This window comes from Ruditapes philippinarum, unplaced genomic scaffold, assembly GCF_026571515.1.
Source record: "Ruditapes philippinarum isolate M1 unplaced genomic scaffold, ASM2657151v2 ctg2684_1_1_1_1, whole genome shotgun sequence".
In the NCBI taxonomy this organism is placed as follows: Eukaryota; Metazoa; Mollusca; class Bivalvia; order Venerida; family Veneridae; genus Ruditapes; species Ruditapes philippinarum.
In genome coordinates this window covers 1-17,925 of record NW_026862743.1, presented here as the reverse complement: position 1 = coordinate 17,925, position 17,925 = coordinate 1, and the positions used below count along the sequence as shown (strand labels likewise).

The 17,925-nt window shown below is 32.8% G+C and overlaps 1 protein-coding gene across 1 annotated transcript in view; it reads right to left on the bottom strand.

Moving 5' to 3' along the window:
• LOC132720077 (rabankyrin-5-like) overlaps nucleotides 1–17,071 on the bottom strand; it is a gene marked incomplete at its 5' end in the record, with an annotated part of 41,249 nt that extends 24,178 nt beyond the window's left edge. Inside the window, 16 exons of the mRNA XM_060704068.1 lie at nucleotides 605–698; nucleotides 1,353–1,415; nucleotides 1,712–1,830; nucleotides 2,286–2,454; nucleotides 2,900–3,149; nucleotides 4,722–4,959; nucleotides 5,966–6,063; nucleotides 7,102–7,207; nucleotides 8,240–8,369; nucleotides 9,133–9,337; nucleotides 10,410–10,575; nucleotides 11,324–11,473; nucleotides 11,817–11,940; nucleotides 12,536–12,671; nucleotides 13,201–13,322; nucleotides 16,882–17,071. Coding sequence (XP_060560051.1) covers nucleotides 605–698; nucleotides 1,353–1,415; nucleotides 1,712–1,830; nucleotides 2,286–2,454; nucleotides 2,900–3,149; nucleotides 4,722–4,959; nucleotides 5,966–6,063; nucleotides 7,102–7,207; nucleotides 8,240–8,369; nucleotides 9,133–9,337; nucleotides 10,410–10,575; nucleotides 11,324–11,473; nucleotides 11,817–11,940; nucleotides 12,536–12,671; nucleotides 13,201–13,322; nucleotides 16,882–17,071 — 2,360 coding nt within the window. The remainder of the gene's footprint in view (nucleotides 1–604; nucleotides 699–1,352; nucleotides 1,416–1,711; nucleotides 1,831–2,285; nucleotides 2,455–2,899; nucleotides 3,150–4,721; nucleotides 4,960–5,965; nucleotides 6,064–7,101; nucleotides 7,208–8,239; nucleotides 8,370–9,132; nucleotides 9,338–10,409; nucleotides 10,576–11,323; nucleotides 11,474–11,816; nucleotides 11,941–12,535; nucleotides 12,672–13,200; nucleotides 13,323–16,881) is intronic.
• Nucleotides 17,072–17,925: the final 854 nt, after the last annotated feature.

Below are 17,925 nucleotides of genomic sequence, written 5' to 3'. Positions count from 1 at the left end.
AAATCATGATCATGACCTGAGTAGGGCTCGAACCCACAATTCCTGGGTTGAGAGGCAGAACCCTTAACCACTAGGTCACCACTCCCTCTTATTTGATTCTAACTTTCTTTTAGATATATCTCACAGATTGGTCCATGGTTAACTAACCAGTAATTACCAAGTGTTGGTCTACTTATTCAACTTGATTTCTAAATCAGCTGTGAGAAATCAAATGACTATTAAACTCAATGTCAGAAATATGCGAAGTCAAGCTCATTTTTAAACCTCAAAGAGTATTAAGACTCTAGCTTATAGAAAAGACATAGCAGTGCCTAACTTAGACTAAGAGTTGTCAGTAGGCCGACAAATAGATAGACAGACAGACAAAGAGTAATAAAAATCTGTGAATGGAACAGTTCATAATTGAAGTTACATCTTATTAAAAGTAAGAGAAAGTAAATTTAAGTAGCTTGAAAATGCATAATTTCATGAAGAAATTGCCCCTCAAAGTACAAATAAGTAAAAACTTTATGTACTTAAAAGCTGATTGTAAAACAAAAATACCGAACCCCTCTCCCCCATATCATAACTTTAAACAAGATGAAAATATAAAATCTTTTCTAACCTGAGTATTCACTTCGGCACCAAACTCCATAAGACATTGTACAACCATTTCCAGTCCCCAGGCACATGATAAATGCAAAGGTGTTTGTCCATCTCTGCAAAAAAAGTTATTAACCTAATATGTTACATTTATTATATATAACCACCACCTTCAAATCTCAAAGGGAAAACCCTTTAGGAATATACATGTACTAGTCATTAACTTCTATAACTATTATGTATTATTTTGGAAAACATCTGTAGGCACAGAAACTATAGATTTTAAAAATAAACATTTTCTTTACCGTGCAATACACTAGACCTAGCTGAATATTGCCTTCATAAGTAAAAGTGTTTGGAGTAGAGGCGGATCAGAAAACCATAGTTTTACAATACTGTCATTAACTGACAAGCGGGTGAACCTTAACCTGAATTCGTAGTCCGACTAGGATATGAATATCTTCATTCCACTCAAAACTTCAATCCCACAATCTTTACAATTTATCAATTTGTCATATCTTTAAACAAAATATTTTGCCATTCTTATCTAAATATCCACTGAAGCACAATGTATATATGAGAACTACTCTCAAAAAAGGCTGTTTTCAATAGCCAGTATCTAATGAGTGCCAAGATAATCTCAATTGGATGCTTGCATTTCACACATCTTTTACATACTACAGCTTTGAACACTTTACAACTTAACTTAAGAAATGAATACATGTCTGTAATATAAAATTACTATAAAAGAATAAGCAAGAGTGACGAACCTTGCCTCATCCCCACCTTCACCATCAGGTCCTGGTCTTCGAGGACTGTTTTTATCACAGTGACTGAAAGAACAACAATACTTAATCTGAATAAAAAACATCATTTAATCTAAAGAAAATCAATATTTAAATCAAGATTAACAATATTTAATTCTAAATAAAGTAAAATATATGCTCTGGACCATCTCTAAACGATGAAGACTTCAATGAATTAGAAAGCAAATCTGCAATCAACACACTAACACAGGATTGTATTATTTATACAAAGAGAGACAACCAACAACATTTATACAAAGGGAGACAACAAAACTAGACCACTAAGCAAACTAATACAGTTGCCATGGACACAGAAATTTTACCTTCTAATAAGGAAGCACGCTACAGATTCATTGTTTTCATCGATGGCTCGGTGTAACAATGTTTGTTGACAGTTTCCAGGACCGGACAACCACAGATCTACATCACAGCCATGTTTTACCTACAATTATAATATACATGTTTATCACATACCCATGACAATTTTGTGACTCCATAAAAATGGTATTGCACTATCATTCATATATTTTGATGTGACATCATTTACACAATATAAACAAAGTGTAAAGACGCGCTTAATGTTTGCGTTACACTATAGGAAATATGATTCTTTTGCACTTTAAACAGGATTTATTTTGGGTATGTCTGCAAGTCTACAATTTGCATGTACTTTCCTTCAATTGTTTGGATTACCCCTTTTCCAGATTTTTATATACTGTGTAACTGATAAGTAAAATAACTATTGGGTGTAAAGCCATAAAACATTATTACATTATTTACAATTAAACTTTCGAAAAAAAAAAATTCACAAATTTAAGAACACACGAAAATGTTCTTTGTGACAAGACCATGAAATTTGATGCCAAAGAAATAAAGTGAAGTCTCAGTAATATTTACCAAGGTATGGGCTATATCTTCTTGTCCTGAATCTAAGGCTTGCCACAACGGACAGTTGTTGTTGTTGTCTGTTATGTTCATATCCACGCCACGTTGACAGAGAACCTCTACAACCACAGGTAGGTGGCGCTTTATTGCGTGTTGTAATGGAGTTTCATTTTCCATTGTTCTAAAATAGAATAGATTGATAAAATAACATCAAACACAAATATAGCACATACATGTAAATGCAAGTTTCAATGAAGCTGAAATTTCCATTTTTCTGAAAATGGAGAAAAAAAACAACACTCAAATACCATTTACACAAATGTTTAGAAAGAAATTGAAGATATAAACATTATGGGAAAATAATCTTCAAATTGTTGCATATCCAAACGCTGATAACAAGTTAAACATTGTAATTTCTTTGTTATTCGGACAATTTATGACACACAATAAACAAAAGACCTGAATATATGGTTTATTTTGTAAAATTAAAGTCATTAAATTCAACAGAACAAAATTCGATTATTCAAACCAGAATTTCATATTTGAATAATATGGTGGTTTTTGAATTTGAAGATTTGTTCGCATTCTTTTATGCTTTCAAAAAAACATCAATATTCTTTACTCACTTGATAGTCAGATCTGCTTGATGTTCTATTAAAAACAATGCCCCAGAGATGTCTTGTTTATCAATTGCCTGATGAAGTAGAGTAAGACCTTCCGTGTTCTTCTCATTAATATTCGCTCCCGCCCCCAACAATTTCCCCGCCTCCTCATATAGATGGCTCCACAATGCAAGACCAAGAACGGTCTGCCCATCAGAGTCTTTGATATTGAAGTTTGGGATTATTTTGTTGTCCAAGCTCTGAGCAGCTTCCACTGTTTAAAACAAAGCAAATTGTTGTAGAGAAAATTTGGCTTCACACAGTTTTTAACCAAACCAGATAACAAAATATTTTTGAGGAAAATTTAACAAAATTGCTCAAATGAGGTCAAAAGGCCTTAAAACTTAAAATTTGAAATTCTTACATAGATTCAAGTAAAGCACTTAAATTGGAAAATCTGCAAAAGATAAAAAAGAAATATACTCAGAATAAATTGGTTATCGAGTTTCTGAGCAATTTTTAGCCCTAGATGAGTAAAAAGAAATGCAATGCTTTTCATTTTTTGGGTCATTTTGCACAATCTGTAAAATTGGGGTGAGGGAATGACCTGATAATTTGCAAACATGTTATTGATCCAGACCTACATCAAATGCCTTTTTAATGGTACAAAAATCACAAAAATATTTCCATCTAAATATTTATAATATTTTCATTATTATATTTCTATAATATTGTAATGTCAATAAACCTAAATGAAGTCCCTTTAAATACATCACACAGAATACCTAGTTGTAATTTTGCAATGCCAAGGACTACAAATATCCAATCTTGACATTCAATAACAAACTTTACCTGTTTAAGCTAAGCAAACATTTCAAGGGCATAAAACAGGTAACCAATGCAAACATTTCATAGCATATCTGGGTACCTGTTTAAGCTAACCAGTGTAGACCTTTTGAGAGCATAAGTTAACAGGTTACCTGTTTAAGCTAACCAGTGTGGACATTTAAAAAGCATAATTGGTTACCTGTTTAAGCTAACCAGTGTGGACATTTCAACAGCGTAATTGGTTACCTGTTTATGCAAACCAGTGTGGGCATTTCAACAGCATAATTGGTTACCTGTTTACGCTAACCAATGTAGACATTTCGAGAGCATAGCTGGTTACCTGTTTGAAGTAACTAGTGCAGCCATTTCAAGAGGATAACTGGTTACATGTTTGAGGTAACCAGTGCAGACATTTCAGGGGCATACCTGGTTACTTGTTTAAGTTAACCAGAGCACACATTTCAACAGTATAAAAGGTTACCTGTTTTAGGTAAGCAGTGCTTGATAGTATCCCATGTTAAAATTATGGGCCTTAGGCAGCGACCTCCTATTATGCTCTCATAAAGTATGTGGTTTCTACCCATTTTCTTCAGTACTTTTGGAGATATCAACTTGCAAGCTTTATCTTAACCAAAGTTTGTTTTGTTTGTTTGTTTCATATTACACCTTTTTCCAACAGTATTTCAGTCATATAGGCGGGTAGTTTCCTAACCATCGTTCCTGGAGAGTTACACCCGTACTAGACTACCTTCCTCCGCACTAAACTACCAAAGCATCTCCCCGGGATCGATCCCACGCAAGAGAGATAACTGGATTAGAAGTCATCGACTCTAACCCCTCGACCACGGAGGCATGTATCTTTACCAAAGTGTGATGCTGATCCAAAAACTGGGCAAGTACAATAGCTCTCCAAATTCTTCTAATAGTCATGCTATATATGATAATGAACAGTCCCAAGCATGACAAGTTCATAAAACAAATGTAGACTTTATGAACAAATGCAGCATTGTAAACTTACATTTAAATTGGAGGAAGACATTAACTATATCACTATGTCCATTTAACAAGGCTAGGTGAAGTGGAGTCTGCTGAGAGACTGGCACTGTGTCATTTTCTGACAGTAAATCTGAAGTCAAGCTGCCACCAGAGGTCTCTATTTTTACTGTCTGTGCATTTGGATTACTTCCCTTGTCTAGTAGAACAACAACCAGATTTGTAAGGCTTTTTTCACAGGCAATGTGTAATGGGGTTTCACCCTGGAATATAGAACACAAATTTTCATAATGAAAAGACTATGTTTAGATACAAATAAATACACTTACATAAAAGATACATTTAAATCATTTGTGCACAAAATCATTTGTGCATTTTCAGTAAATGCAATATAGACTTGTTCATAAAATGCTTATCTGCTACACCATTCTCAAGAGCAAAAGATAATAACTAGGATATAATTATGTATGAATATAACATCAATAAACAATAATCTTATTATGTTTTGACTGGTTTTAGACATTATTGTGCACATACAAAATGTTCAATTTTTGACCTTTAAGGGTGACCCTGACCTTAACCTTGCACAGTTGCAGCATGACTTGTAAACTCTTGTTAAGTTGAACTTTTGAGCCGAGTTTGAAGAAATTCCTTTAAGGGGTATAGGATTTATAGAGCTAACACAATGACAGACAGATCCACTGACTATATGCAACAAAGTGATTCCAGTATATGGTGGAGGTATAATAACAAATGGGCATTTTGATGACAAGGCCCTGTTTATTTCTGCTTATGAACATGTACAACAAAGAATTAAATGTCACTTTTAAAATGGAAGAGCTTCTGTAACCTGCAATGTTCTCAAAATGTACTTAAAAAATAATAATAGAGAATTGGAATCCCTAAAGAACGCCAAAAAGGGCCAAAATTTAAAATGTTACAGGTTCTGCTTGACTGAGCCTGCTTATGGACAGCAAAGGAAAGTCCATAAAGCATGCTAATGTCGACATTCACTAGCACTGACTTAAACTAAATCTAACATTTACACATGACTATCAGCACACATCTAGAGGAGTGGCCACTTTGTTTTACCTGGGACCACTATACATCAATCTCATTAAAATCGTTTTTCGCTCTGTTACTCTTTACTACAAAGCTACCTAGTGAAAGGTAGTGGAGCCACAGTTAGGATATGAATTTAATGAGTTTAACTATACATTAACATACATAAAACAACAACAACAACAAATATTTAAGTTAAACGTATACCTTATGATTAGCCAGGCCAGGTTTGGCACCATGGAGAGCAAGGAATATTGCTGCCTTCTCATTACCAGATCTTGCTGCAGAATGTAGAACTGTATCACCTAGGTAATGAAATACATGTATGTTTAAAATAAGAATTTGCCTTTAATTTTGTTACTTTACTTTTTCGTTCAAATTTATGTAAAAAAATCATGATTTACATCTCAACTTTTTGTTAACTGATTGGTGACACTGGAAAATTAATAAAAAAGTTCCCCTTGAGTGAAAAAAATGTGGAAATTCTATCAATGTATTTTTTTTTTAAAGGCCAGGTCTCAATGAAATAATACCCGAAAAAGTTTTGTCCCAATGAAATAATGCCTGAAAAAGTTTGTCCCAATGAAATAATGCCCAAAAAAAGCTTTGTCCCCATTAAATAATGCGTCCAATGAAATAAAGACAAAAAGCTAGGTTCAATGAAATAATGCCCAAAAAAAGCTTTGTCCCCCCATTAAATAATGCGTCCAATGAAATAAAGACAAAAAAGCTAGGTTCAATGAAATAATGCCCAAAAAAAGCTTTGTCCCCATTAAATAATGCGTCCAATGAAATAAAGACAAAAAAGCTAGGTTCAATGAAAAAATGACCAAAAAAAAGCTTTGTCCCCACATTAAATAATGCGTCCAATGAAATAAAGACAAAAAAGCTAGGTTCAATAAAATAATGCCCAAAAAAAGCTATGTCCCCCATTAAATAATGCGTCCAATGAAATAAAGACAAAAAAGCTAGGTTCAATGAAAAAATGACCAAAAAAAGCTTTGTCCCCATTAAATAATGCGTCCAATGAAATAAAGACAAAAAAGCTAGGTTCAATGAAATAATGCCCAAAAAAAGCTTTGTCCCCATTAAATAATGTGTCCAATGAAATAAAGACAAAAAAGCTAGGTTCAATGAAAAAATGACCAAAAAAAGCTTTGACCTAATGAAATATTTACCAAAAAGCACACAGTCTCAATGAAATAATGTTAAAAACATGTCAAATGAAAAAAAAACATATTTTTCTTAACATTTCTGATATTATTTATTTTTACATTGATGTACTTCATATCTACTCATATGTATGCTGTACTTTTGATAAAAAAAAGTGACGCTCTAGTTACCTGATTCAGGTTCAGTAGCATTTGGATCACTGCCATGTTTCAATAACTGAGCGGCAAAACTTTCCTCATTATAGATATCTTCTGTCCTTCCATCTACTGACTCGCCCTACAATAACAACACTACAAGTACTAGCAATACAAATTACAGACCTAGGCATCAAGTGTAGATTCAGCTCAGTCTACAAAACCATGCTATCTAACCAGACTGTTAAAGGCCCACTTAGCCTTAAATTAGCGCTGTCATTTTTATTATTTTTTTTGTGTGTGTGTTTTGTTAATAGTTTCAAAAAAGATACTCAATGGCAATATAACACAATCATCTTTTGCTTCATTTGCATTTAAGCAAAACTTATAGTGATTTAGTATTTTGTATGTACTGTGTTCACATTTTGCTTCCATTTTTCACAAATTATTTCACATTCAACGTTATGTCCGTCGGGAAATTAGCAACTCTCATGTTCTAAATCCATTGTTACAACATAATAAAACAAATATTTGCTCTTTCTATAGAAGGAAAAATATTTCATTTTTTAGAATTAATGTGCCTTTAATTTTCATATTTTAAGTATAACTACAGTAATTAACCCTTAGCCTGCTAGTTGCAACTGTGACTAGTGCAGATCAAGGTCAAACAACTCATCAGTGCCATCTGATTATGGTCTTTACTATTCGCTATTCAGTAAATACATATTTTGAAAATTTTTCCTATTCATGATGGATTAGTCCAGATTGAAGGCGCGACAAATCCATTTAAGATATCTAATATGATGAGGGTTATAGACTGTTCCAAAGTAACAATGTCATTACACAAATTAAGCAGAAACAGTGGAAATATTTATATCTTAGACTCTCACCACCCCAGTTAAAATAAAAATATGTATACAGAACATGCATACGCCCACATTCCATTGTTTTGTTGGTCTACAGATGGATATCTGACGTCAAGACAGTGGGATGTCATGCAAGATACTTTAAGAAACACCAATTAGCTAAGATACTGCTCAATTTTTGAAGGAGCTATGAGAAATGAATCTGTTTGGATAAAAGAAAGAATACCTAGCAACTACATGTATATGCCCTTGTGAATGAAAGTTTTAAAGAGAAATAAAATAGCTTAAAATCACCAGTATAATTTTACCTCTTGTAACGCAAGCCATAAGACAGTATGACCATCAGCATTTTTCAGTTCTAGGTTTGGTTTTCCTTCTTGCAGTAATACTTTAAATACTGGTTTGTTTTTACAGAATATTGCACTATGAAGTGGGGTGCTGTAAATAATATAAAATACATCTGCTCATAAAATGGGTTAATTTCGTAAGTCAAACATTTTCAAAAAGTAAGAAAAAATATCAAGACTGACATTTTTACTTTTTAATGTTTTAACTGGAATTATTTATTCAAATTTTCAATACCATATGATAAAAGTCTGGACTAATATCTGTTCAAAATCTCAGATCATTCACTCAAGCTGTTTTCCAGAATAATTACATAAATCATGAAAAATGACCCAGAAATTAATAGTGTTTAAAGCTTTTAACTCAAATATGGCTAAGGATCATGCAAACAATACAATATTTAATTTAATTCAGAGTATGTTTCATTATTATCTTTTTGCATATCTTTGCATTTTTTAAATGTCCCTATTGATCTATGTAAGAATTTTAAATTATTTTGTTCTTAGACTTTTGAACCTCAGTGGAGTTCCCTTAATACATATACTGTATCATGGTAAAGTATCATTATCAAATATGTCAGATATTATGGAAAGGCCTGAAAAAAGATATTCATTATCTCAATTAAAAAAAAATAAATCATTATTGTAGCTTGTTTCTTCTTGCATGCTTTCTGTCACATGTTATCAAGAAATCTATCAAATGTTATACATGTATATCAATTACTACTTTTTTTTTATTTCTATGTTATTTTCACATCAACATTGATAAGGTCTTAAAACTTTGATCGATGAAACATACAATATGCATAAATACTCGTTATACAGATATTGTTACACAAACAAATTAACAAACAAACCTTCCCGCCGTATCCTGAGCATTAACTTGCGCACCATTATTTAACAGAAGTTCCGCAATTCTTGCCATGCCCGACATTATTTCTGGACTCGTAACATCAGGACTGAAACATGCCGTCATGTGTAGTGCGGTCTCTTTGTCCAGATGTGTGGTCATGTTCACATCTGCTTTATTCTTTATCAGAAAACTTGCGGAAAACTCGTCCCCTAAATATAATACAATTCCATTATATTACACGTACCTATCTGGCCAAAAGCGTATAACCTGATGAGAATAAGTTAGCATTCATAAAATTAAACAGCTGAAAGAATGAACAGTTAACCCTTTACTTCATATAGACGTGTTTTGACGGTTTTTCGACCCTGGCCTCAAACAGTGAAAATTACCCTATATAAGCCCAAAACACTGTGTTTCGTTTGGGAAATTTTGCTTAAAAAAGTGATCACTTTTTCGGCTCCACCCCCATTCAAAAAGTTACACCAGGGGCTTGCCAGAAGGAGGATGTGCCCCCTTCTGTTTGGCGTGGGGGGGGGGTTGAAGGGGGGCAGTAGTCCCCTCATCGCCAAGAACTTTTTTTTGAATCGTGAGTGGCTAAAAATGACCCCACTTCGATCATAAGGTAATGTGTAACCAACTCTGAAAAGCCTTTGACTCTATCTCAATCCATTGAGAAGTTGCAGCACTTTGAAATCAATTTTGATGGAAAAAATCAACCCAAATAGTGATTTTTGGCAATTTGAGACGTCCCATCGTTGCCATGGTAACAGGAAATTTAAGACTGAGCATGTTGTTACAAAGGCAATGATCCAGTCAACATTTGTGCCAAGTTTGATTAGTATTCATAGTTTCATAGCAGTTTGAACTTGTATCAGGAAGCTTTTCAATGAAAACGGCTATTTTTCACAATATGCTCATCTACCCATCAGACTAGTGCAACCCAAGATTACAGGCACATCGGTGCTGTTTGATCATAGTCTGCACTGTTTGCTATTCAGTCAGTTCAAAGTTTTAAATTTTACCTAAAAATGAGGAATAGATTTGTCCAGATTTTAAGATAGACAAGTCCATTTACTGTGGTAAAGGTTAACTCTTTGTGTAAATTGTTACAAAAATTACAGTAAAATCCCTCAATTAAGACCACCATCAGGACTGGACCAAAGTGGTCTTAATTGCGGGGTGGTCTTAATTGTGAATATTCTTATCAATGCTGACACACTTTTTGACCATGGTCTATTTTATTCATTTTGTACGATTTATTTACCTGCAAATACAACGTACCTCTTTTAATTGCTTTATGAAGTAGACTCCTCCCAGCATTATCTTTATTGCTACAGTTTACACCATGTCCAACCAGAGTCTGTGCCACACTTTCCTGTTTAGATTTCAGAGCAAGATCTAGTGGCAGATCTCCCTGGTTGTCCACCTCATTCAACTTTATGCTCAACTAAAACAAAAATTTATCAAACAATAATATAAAAGGGGAGACAAATCAAAAGTGTAAAATTCTAGCTTTAATTTATCTATTATATTTTTATTCATTTAAGTTCAATTTCAATAAGATATCTTCAAATTCTATAAATCACTATAGAAACAACTTTGTAAAGACATTGATTTAGGATTTTTTTCCAAATCAGGTTTGCAAAATTTTGACAAGAGGTAATGCATATTCTTGAGGGTGGGGGGGATATTTTACTAGTTTTCCAGAGGGTGTGATATTGTTTTCCTAATTTTCACTAGCCTCTGTGTGATTTTCACTAAATTGTAAGTTTATATCAAAATCTCAAAGGGGTTTCACAAATTAACCAAATCCCTTGGAGAGGATGCCCCCACATTTGTCTTGCATGATTAAGCACATTTTGTAGTAATATGTGATAAAACATAGTGATTTCCCCTTGTAAGATTGGAACTAACCATCTTAAATCTACTTTCTGTACCAACCAGTAATAGTTTCATATCAGGAAACATAACAAAGACAGTCTCTAACCCAACAAGACCCCAGACAGTCTCTAACCCAATATAACCCCAGATAATCTCTAACCCAAAGTTAAATATGTAAAACATCAGTCAATACAGATGGTATGAGAAATGGCAAAGGTACGTGATGGAATGATAGACCACTGAAATACTTGCATGAAACTTTATCAAAGAAATGTGCGGAACTCGTATAGAACATCTACCCATTGGATACATACCTGTGAATCATATTCTATAAGATACAAGAAAACAACATCCTCTCTTTTGGCACGTATAGCTGTATGTAGAGGATAGTCTGATTTTGCTTTAAACATTTTGTATAACAGCGGTGCTGGCATTGACACAAAATCCTCGCTTGTAAAGTCATTCTGTGAAAATAAAATGAAATATTATTATTGTAAATATGTATATATGGGATGCAAATTTTGTCCTTAATTCATAAAAACATGAAAATAGATGTAGAAATAGCAGTAATAGCTATACAAAGAGACAATGCTCCGAATTAAAACAGCAGCATTTTTGTAACTGCTTCCATAAAAAGTTAAAAACAACATCATATTCATTTACATTAAACAAATGGTTTTCAATTTTTTTTTTTTTCCTGATTAATGTCATAGTGACATTATAAAGACCATACAACCACTTACTGTATCAAAAGCTGGCCTTCCCCATTCTCAAACTAAAATAAAATTAATTAAATTGATCACTTACCCAGTGGTTAGATATAAGTTCGGAACAATGGCTCTTCAACAATTCAGCGTCCATCTCTTCAGCTGTCTGATAAAATTGTATACAGTTCTTCATGTTGACGTACGACATAAGTCCGCTCTCGCACCTGAAACGATATTTGTAATTTATAATTCCTGCCTGTTTCACTTTGCATATCCCTTGACAAAACGGGCAACCATTTTAGGGGTAGATATTCAAAGAAATCTAACACAGACATTAAACAAATGACAAATAATTGAGTAAAAGATATAACATACGAGCATTTGTTGTATATGTACAGAGAACAAGTATTAAAAAAAAAATGTTTATAAATAAAATTAAACCTGATTTGATTTAATAATACCAAACCATACAGGATATCAAACCCTAATGAATACTAGTAGGTAAAAAGTGTTTTCCACTTTGAGGTCATTATTTTTTTTTTATTTCTAATCCAATTCTTTACTTTTTCTTCTGAAAATAAAATAAGATTAAAGTTGCAAATAACTGCTGGGATTGTCCCAACTTTGGGACTCTTTAAGGGGCACAACGGGTAAAATAATTTTTAACTAAAATGTAGGTTTGTCTCAACATTTTTACCATTATGGGGCTCTATTTGTCAAACAATTTTCTCCAAAATTTTAATCTTTCTGTGAAAGATACACATATAGCTTTATTTCCTGTTACATAAAGTACATAATATTTAAATATGTGGAGCATACCTCTGCCGTAGATGCTCTAGTTTGAATCTGGTCGCTGCACGTAACAGTTCTAACAAGAATCCACTATCTGATTCAATGTTGATGTCATCTGTATACACCCATTTCATCAAGGCGTATGATACATTATATTTTATATCTGTAAACAAAAAGGAGAAAAAAGTCAGAGTTTTTACTTGTTATACGGCTCTGTTTCAATTTCGACATACTGTTTTTGATTCCTAAATGATATCAACATCACAATGTAATATTATGGTTCCTATACCATGTGACATTTTGTGACCTGTGTGGGGGACAGAAAACCAATACAAATAACCGTTCAGGAAGCATTTTATTCTAATACTTTATAATATTCCATTGTTTTTCTTGGGCTAAAGTGTAGAGCCCACTTATTCCATTGAGTAACCAATACACAAATTATTTATTGCTTTTTAAAAAAAAAATTTATTTTTTTTATCTACATGTTTGCACCTAAAGAAAGCCCCTCTCCGACACCTACGGTACTTGATCTGTAGAAATCAGTTCAATTCAGTTAAATTATCCTACCAATTACCTGTCAACTAAATAATAGCAATAAGAAAATTTTTATCAAAAGAACTTTAGGTTGGTATTAAAATCCTATATTATAAGAGAGAAAAAAGGGTCTCTTGATGGCAGTATCAACTAACCTGAAAAGTCCAGATCTGACACTTTTGACAGGTCATCAACTCCCCAGTGGTCACTACGAGCTGCCAACACAAACCTGTGTCCAAACAGTTGTCTGCCACCTTCCAATTGTATTGTCAGATCACTAAAACAATAGTTGACAAAATATTAGTCAAGGCTACATATGTTGACATTTACATAATTATATACATTTTTTGCAGTACTTTTTTATTTCATAAGATTTTCTTTCATATGAAATAATAAAAATTAGTCCGTAACCATTAAAATGAAATTTTATTAAAGCTTTAGCTATGCATATTTATACTAAAAATATGAGATATTTAAAAATAAAATCATTGAGATATACATAATTCACAATTAATTGAAATTATATTTCAAATGAGAATTATTTATCCAATTATGCAATTATTTGTAGATAAAAAGAGTTATATAACTTAACTGCCATTTTTCAAGGGGGAGAATCACGCCGTTCGTTACCCAAACAAACAAGATGGCGGATACAGCCGAAAAGTAAGTTTTCCCTGTTCTTCTCTGAAATTCGTAATGTTCTTGTGTAAAGGTACATATAATAACCTTCTCCACAATTTTCCCGGCACACACGATTTTATTTCATGGTGTTTCGTCCCGTGCTTCATCTGAAATGCGCGTCACCAGATTTGAAGCGAGAGAATTTTCCACCGGTTTGATCGTGGTAACGTACGGCTTTTTCCCTAAATTTCACTGTTTCTTTTACATATATGTATATTAACTGAAACCACTGACTTTAAAAAGTTGAAATATGTTGTCAAGTAAGCAAACATGCCCATTCTGGCTAGATTTACTGCTGTAAATATTAATATCGGGGCTTTTTTGGAAATGATAATGTATGGCGCACAAAATATCAGTGATAACGTACGGGGCATTTTACTACTTGGTGGATTTCCATTTGTCCAATCAGCTGATAATGAATTATTTTTATGTAGGAAATGATAGATATCTGAAAAAAAATGTTGGTCAGGTCAGAAAAGAAATAATTAATTGAACTATGCTGCACCATTGGGTATAAATATCTTTCCAGCTGGTGGCATAATAGATATTCGATGTTAATATACCAATTAAAACACACGTGTATATTTTGAGAATATTTTGTATAAAATGCAGAATGGAAAGAAAAGCCTCCACATTCAGGAAACATTTGTGTAGTGTTGTCTTCACATTAAATTTTGCCAGTGTTGTGCGATAATTATGGTCGTATCCCCTTATCAGAAAGAAGAAACGCATTCTGCAGAGCAAAATTGTTAAAAAGGTACGGACGGCTTGATATATTTTCTTTTCAAAAGAAAAAGTCTAAAAACATTCCTATCAAATCTGTCAAACATAAACAAAACGAAAAGTGATTGCGACTAGCTTACACCCAGGTGAGATGAGATGAGCCTGTGTTTATTCAATCTGGTCGCCCATTGAAAGAAAAATACATAACAGAGAATAATGAATGACTGTAGGTTCTATATTGAATTTATTGAATAAGTTAGAAAATAATGTTATGCGAAAAACTTCAATGAATTTAGTAAATAAGAAAATTTCTGTTTATTTGACGGGCGGTTAATATTGAAACGCTATCATTTAGCGTGACGTTGTGCCTCTATGACGTCGGATATATTTACGCGACATAGCCTTACAGTTTTTTTTATTATAGTAGACAGTAAACATTTTATTTTATTCCAATAGGCTTAAAAGCCGATGACGACATAAAAACATGCACAATAATGAACAGTGTATGACATAAGTTTTCATATAAACATACAGTGTAATATCAAAAATCTTGAAAAAGTTTGGAGAAGATCAATTTTGATTGATAAAGTAAATACCAGCCGAAATTTTCTTAAGTAGTTACATAATGAACATTTCCATATCAAAATTGATCTTTAAACCACTAAATTATAGGTCTCTTGTATACATATTCACATACATAAATACATATACATGTACATACATATAAAAAACAGACCGCTCATGCTCTTAGATGTCGTCATTATCTTTATGACAGAACGGTTTTAAAAATTATAACGCTACTCTTAAACTAGTGTTTACTAAGTATATGTTAGTGTTCATCCGTGTTGTTCTACAGAAATTAGAAACTTCGACGGGAGCGATAGCGACCGGAGAATATTTCTTATTTCTGTAGAACAGCTACGGATGAATACAAACATACTTAGTGTCAAGCTTTATTTGACTTCATTAATATTTACTTTATTTCGTCTATTTTCACGAACGCGTTTCTATGAAGCACTATGAAAAATAGAAGGCTGCTATGAACGGACTTAAATATATCATCGACTTTTGTTCTTCTATAAAAATTCACACAAAGAATTTTTAAGAAATATAGCGTTTTCATTGGATGACAAATAAAGCTGGACACTAATATTATTTATTTCAGTTTCTTTATTTGGTTCTACACATCCTCTTATGCCTATCATATAGAAAATCAATAAATCAGAAAAAAATGCGCTGTATGTTATCATTGATATTTTGTGCGCCATACGTTATCATTTCCAGAAAATATCCCGATATTAATATTTTCAGGGGTTATTCTAGCCAGAATGGGCATGAATGCTTAGATGACGACATATTACATTTTTTTAAAGTCAGTGGTTTCAGTTAATATACATATATGTAAACGAAACAGTGAATTTTAGGAAAAAAAGCAGTACGTTACCACGATCAAACCGGTGGAAAATTCTCTCGCTTCGAATCTGGTGACGCGCATTTCAGATGAAGTACGGGACGAAACATCATGAAACAAAATCGTGTGTGCCAGGAAAATTGTGGAGAAGGTTATTATATGTACCTTTACATTAGAACATCACGAATTTCAGAGTAAAAATGGAAAAACCTACTTTTTGGCTGCATCTGCCATCTTGTTTGTTTGGGTAACGAACGGCGTGATTCTCCCCCGTGATTTTTATAGAAAGCAAAGAATGTTGGAGATATACATGTTGTCTGCTATTAAATCCATAAGAAAATTAAGCCAAAGAAAAATAATCATTTGGTCAGGCTCAAATTAACTAAAGTAAAAGCAACAATTTGGTGGAATAAATGCCCTCCACACATCTTAGATAGATAAATTTTTTATGAATTAAAGGAACTCCACTGAGGTCCAAAGGCCTAAAAACATAAAATTTGAAAATCTTACAAATATCAAGTGAAGCACTAAAATGGAAAAATCGGCTAAGAATAACAAAGAAAAATATCCAGAATTTAATTGAGTGTGATTTTTAGCTGGATTTAAGTGAAATGCATTGCAACACTTTTTATTTTAGCGTTGTTTTACACAATAAAATTAATTATTCTGGAAAAACAGGAATGTCCTTAATATTTGCATACAAGATACTGGTCCTGACCTTCATCAATTGGCACACAAAACTCTGAAAAATATTTCATGCATCGTCATATCAAAAAAAACCTCAGTGTAGTCCCTTTAATGCAACAGACAGTGAAACTATAATGGTAAAAGTTTGTTTGTACATGTACTGGGGGATCAGTTTGGAAAAACCCACATTTGCCCAGTTCCTTATAAAATCTATTGGCACACTAATCTCCGAAAAATCTTTCCAGATTCATCATATCAAAAAACCTCAGTGGAGCTTCTTTTTAATGCCATAGACTTGAAAAAAAAATCAATCAATGGAACATATTAACATTACCTGTAAAGTTGTTTATCAAACAGATCTGCAACTGTGTGAAGAAGTTTCGTAACAAAATTATTGTCGCCACTCTGACCGGAAGATGCTGACAGAACTTGGTATTTCCTCTCAACATCTGCGAGACGTTTCTGCAACTTGACATACTCTTCACGGAGGAGTCGCAAATGGTTCTGTAGCTTTGTGACCTCTCCTTAAAAACGAAAATGTATATTACCAATAATATTTCTAGAGACCTGAAGAGACTCTTGCTTCTTCTTAGTTTGTATTATCATAAATATATAAACTCAATCCCGACACCAAATAAAGTTTATGCGGTAAATGAGTAGTAACAGTAAAAGTCTATTAACACATGTTATAACTATCAGGAGCTGTTGCAATTATTGATAGAGCATAAGCATTAAATTAGTAATATTATGTTATAATATTAGTTAGGGTTGAAAATCTTTGAATAAAAAACAGTAACCTATTCATGTTGCATGCTTTTTAGTCAAAATATGCAAAAAGAATGCTTACTAGGTAGAAGGGTAGAGATAAGGTGATAAAGATGAATTCATTCATAAAGAATATAAATACTGCAAAATCATTATTATTTGTGGGGTAATACTTTTTGTGGTTTTCTTGGATATGCCAAACCACGAAGTTAAGATCCAACGAAAATTATATTTGTCTTCTGTAAAATTATTTTGCATCACTTTATTTACATTTTATACCTTTTGGAAAAAATACACTGACCACGAATTTAAAAACCTCAAGAAGATATTCCACGAAATTTCATGCCCACGAAATTAAATTAATTCATGATAGTTACATTGGTTGTGAATATTTATATATCATATTTATATTTTTAAATCTTCAGTCTTTTGATAAAGTGAAACTGTCTTTGTTCATATACATGTATATATATATACATGTAGAAATGTGAAGTTTAATATATATTTATGCGTTTCGCTAAATACAGTAGCTTCATCAGACTACAACAGACATTATATCAAATAAACATTTTACCTAACGTCATAGGACAGCCAAAAAAATCCTAACATTAAT